At 48.5% G+C, this 3,907-nt stretch overlaps 2 protein-coding genes across 2 annotated transcripts, besides 7 other annotated features; both read left to right on the top strand.

Moving 5' to 3' along the window:
- Positions 1–3,907: a sequence feature (heterozygous, non-Esmeraldo-like haplotype).
- Positions 16–42: a sequence feature (AT_rich).
- Positions 495–932, top strand: Tc00.1047053505115.20 (uncharacterized protein; the record flags this gene model as incomplete). The annotated part of the gene is made up of 1 exon (XM_798079.1): positions 495–932. One exon carries the CDS (start codon positions 495–497, stop codon positions 930–932), a length of 438 nt encoding a protein of 145 aa, XP_803172.1.
- Positions 1,038–1,064: a microsatellite.
- Positions 1,095–1,129: a microsatellite.
- Positions 1,166–1,205: a sequence feature (AT_rich).
- On the top strand, positions 1,204–2,886 carry Tc00.1047053505115.10 (hypothetical protein, conserved; the record flags this gene model as incomplete). The annotated part of the gene is made up of 1 exon (XM_798078.1): positions 1,204–2,886. One exon carries the CDS (start codon positions 1,204–1,206, stop codon positions 2,884–2,886), a length of 1,683 nt encoding a protein of 560 aa, XP_803171.1.
- Positions 2,912–2,950: a microsatellite.
- Positions 3,874–3,893: a microsatellite.

Raw genomic sequence — 3,907 nt, 5'->3', positions numbered from 1 at the left:
TTTAACCCATCGTTGTTTTTATTATTTATTTATTTTTTTTTTGCTTTATTTTGTGCGTGTGAGTGTACTGTGAGATGAATGGTTAATATACGGTGCGGTTGAGTCTGTTATGCCGCCCGGCTTCCGCGTTGGCTGAAGTCCATGCCTGCTGACCGTTTCCTGAACATTGTTTTCTTGTTTTCTTCTTTTTTTTCTCTCCTTTTGTGGTTGGAGCGTAGAGGGCGACTTTTGTGTTTTTGTCTGTGGAGTTCATACATTTACGGGTAGAAAATGTTGCTGGCGATCGCCCGTTGCTGCTAAACACTGAGGCCACGGGTATTCCCCCACCTCCTTGCTTTCATATGGAAGAATGATGGTGCGTCCTGCGGTGGTTGTGGTGGCGTTGGTGGGGAGGGGAAACGACGCATGTGGGAGGGGCCCGCGTTGACGCATTAAGTGGCTTTTTTTTGTATTGTTTTTGCAGCCGTTTTGTGCGGTACGCGTGAATTGCGGCGATGGCGTCGGTGGGGATGAGTGGAGGCGACATGTCTCGCGGAAGGACTTTTACCCGCTTGGGGCGATTGCCCTCGCCGCTCCGCCTCTCCCCTCTCGCACGGCACAACGGCGTCGAGGACGGGGATGGCAGCGGCGAGGGCAACGATGGCGGGAATGGGCCACGAGCACAACAGACCGTCAGGCCTAAATGCCGGCCACGACGCGGTCAACGAGATTTACACAATTTTTTTTGGACGTCGGGAGATGTTGTCGTTTTTTGGCATTTCCTGTCGATTGGGATTTACGGGCGGCGGCACCGTTTTGCATGGGGGATGAAAAAGAAAATGAAGTGCTGCTTGATTGATGGCCTTTTCCCTTTTTTTTTTGGGTGGGGGTGGAGGGGGGATGCTTTTCTCTTTCTGTGTCTTTATGGGCGGCGGTGTTTCCCGCATGCATGAATGCGTTGGTCCCGCCCGCTCACACGTCATTTCTCTTTTTGGCGGATGCCGTACATGTTTGGATGTCTCCAGTACAGATGCACGTTAGTGTACACGCATGTATGATTTTTTTCTTTTTTTTTTTTTTTCTTTGAAGATTCATGCAAGACGCGCACCTATAAATATTTATTTATTTATTTATTTATTTATTTATTTATACGTGTATACATAACGTAGCAATTAGTATTTTAAGGTTTAATAAATAAATAAATATTTATTTATTTATTTATATATGAAAGAGGAAATGAGCCTGTTGAAACACCCGCAAGAAGGTGGAGATGTCAACCGTCATGAGCCCACGGAAAATTTTCATTTAATGCACGATGATCACAGTGTACAAGATATGGAACACCGTCAGCAATCCAGACATCATGGGGAGTTTTTACCAATGCAAGTGCATCTGATGGTTCAATTTAATGACGGCACCACACGTGAGTGGGGACCCATCGCATTCATGAATGAAGTTGTGCAAACGCTGCGTGCGGTGATGATGGGGTCATTGGGTGGCAACCGACAAAACAACGGCTCCATCCGTCTTTTTGACCAAGACAGTGTGGCTGTCAGTGTGGACGCCGATCTTCACGATGTAACTGCGCAGAAGGTACCAAAAATGCACCCGCCCGTATCGTTTTTTTGGATTGACATTACGGGCTCACCCGAGCCGAAGGATCTCAACGTCCTCTTTGGCCTTTTAAAGGTGAATGCTCGCACACAGCGGAAGTGGGGAGTCGAGGCGACGGGAGGACCGGCGGGGGACTCACTCAACTGCACGAATGGAAGCGTCTTTGAAGATGACTCCGATCCCTTTTGGGGGTCAAATGAAGAGAGGGGCGGGAGAGAGCCGGATGAAATGCATGTATTTGTTGAGGAACAGTATGTACAGCTTCAACTTGCCGTCATCCGTGCTAGCAGTCCACCCTGTGCGCATGATGCAACGCAGTCAACATACGCGGCCTCCAGGAAAGAACACGCCACGCACCAGCCGGACCGTTTGCATGCCAACCTTTTTGATGTGGACGTGGAAGAAGACCTTGGCCGGGTGGAGCTGCTCTGCTTCTCGGACGGCATCGTCACATGGCGCCCGGTGCCAGAGGTGGAAGGGTGGGGGTACATTGCCCAAGCCGTGGAGCGCCGCCTTGCCGACCCCTCTTCCACAAAAAGAGTACTCACAACCTCGAAGCTGCTCCACATAATTCTTGATGAACTCTGCGAAGCCTTCCTTCCAGACCCCACGTTGGTCCTCAACGAGGCGGATGCTATTGACTCCATGCTGCCGTTCGTGCGCCAACGGGAGTCGGAGCAGGTGGATGTGTTGCGTCGGTCTCTTCGTCTACGGCGACGACTCGCCGTGCATCGTCGACTCCTTTTGAGTAAAGTCAACCTCCTGGAGCAGCTCGGGCGTCCCGTCATGCGCACGCTGCTTGCATTCATCACTGCGAATTTGGGGAACACCGGGAATGTCCTGCAGCGACCCAACGCTGTTGTCGCTTCCAAACCGCTCACAAAGGCGCCGATGCACACTGATGCGAAAAGTGTGGCAGTGACAAACCTACGCGGCCTCCCTCATACCTCCATCATTCACCGCATTTTGTACCTTCTTCGGCAGCTCGATGGAGCCCATACAATTCTCAGTAACGCGACGATTGTCTACACCTCAACAGTGGCGATGCGAAACAACAACGTCAGTACGGAGGCCGACTACCGCATGGTGGTACTCCACTACGTCACTTTAATTATTCTTCCGTTGACTATTGTGGCCTCGCAGTGGGGAATGAATTGCTACGTTCCGTGGAAAGACCTCGACTCCACAACGCCATTCTGGACAATAACAGGCCTCTCCGTCTTGTACGCTGCTGCGCTCCTTTCATATCCCTTATATTATTACTTTACCGGAAGGCCAGAGAAGCTTGTCTAAGCCCAAACATACATTGATTTACGCTTATGTGTATAGGTATGTATGTATTTGTATGTGTGTACGTGCAGCCGATCGCTGGAGGAGGGAACAACAGGCGGAAACACCCACCCACTCTGTCCACAAAACTCCTTTTTAAGCCGAAAATTACACATGCAGAGGAAAGTCAGAAAAAAAAAAAAAAGAAAAGGGATACGGTGGTCTCTGCGGGGGATATCATGCAAGACACATATGAAAGCCGAAAAGAGAAAAACTTTTCCTTTCCCCGCCCATACAAAATAAATGAGGAAACAAACGAAGTGAAAAGAGAAAAGAAAAAAATATTCCACGCCCTACCTCTCCCTCTAAGAGCAGAAAGATGGCAAGAAAAAGAAAAAACATGACTCACGTTGGTCGCGTCGTCCCAATTCCCACAATAGGCATTCATGCCGCAACGGATGGAGAGTCAAAGATGGCTTCTCATCGCCCACACATCGTTAATCCCCTTAAAAAAGAAGTGGAGGCACCAGGGGCGTCTTTTACCTGCTTCCCACGCGGCACGGTTGACAGGGCCTGGGTGGGGGAGATGAGCGGGCGGTTAGAACACACATTTTGCCGCAAACCACAAATAGTAATAAAATTTAAACACTGGTAAAATATTATTGGAACACTTCGACCAGACACATTTCTTGCGCCACAACGTTTTCCCAAAGAAGTCATCCAGAAAAAAACCATAAAACAAATATAAAACAAACGCCGTGAAGGATGAACATTTATTGCTTTTTAAGAGGGAACGCAACTCATCCTCACACGGAGCCCTATTACTTTACGGCGGCGACGTCTTCAAGCAAATTTTGAAGTGAAGCAGTTTTTTCTTTTTTTCTTTTGGAAGGGGGACGAGAAAAAAAAAAAATGAAAGGTGGGAAAGGTTATACGAGCAATTGACGGCAACTGTACGCTACAGACAGATGACAGACAACAAACAGCGTGATTACTGCGAATTATATCGTCTATATATATATATATATATAAGTCTACACAAGAG

Source organism: Trypanosoma cruzi, genomic scaffold (assembly GCF_000209065.1).
Source record: "Trypanosoma cruzi strain CL Brener 1047053513919 genomic scaffold, whole genome shotgun sequence".
Classification (NCBI taxonomy): domain Eukaryota; phylum Euglenozoa; class Kinetoplastea; order Trypanosomatida; family Trypanosomatidae; genus Trypanosoma; species Trypanosoma cruzi.
This window is presented reverse-complemented; position numbering and strand designations above follow the sequence as displayed.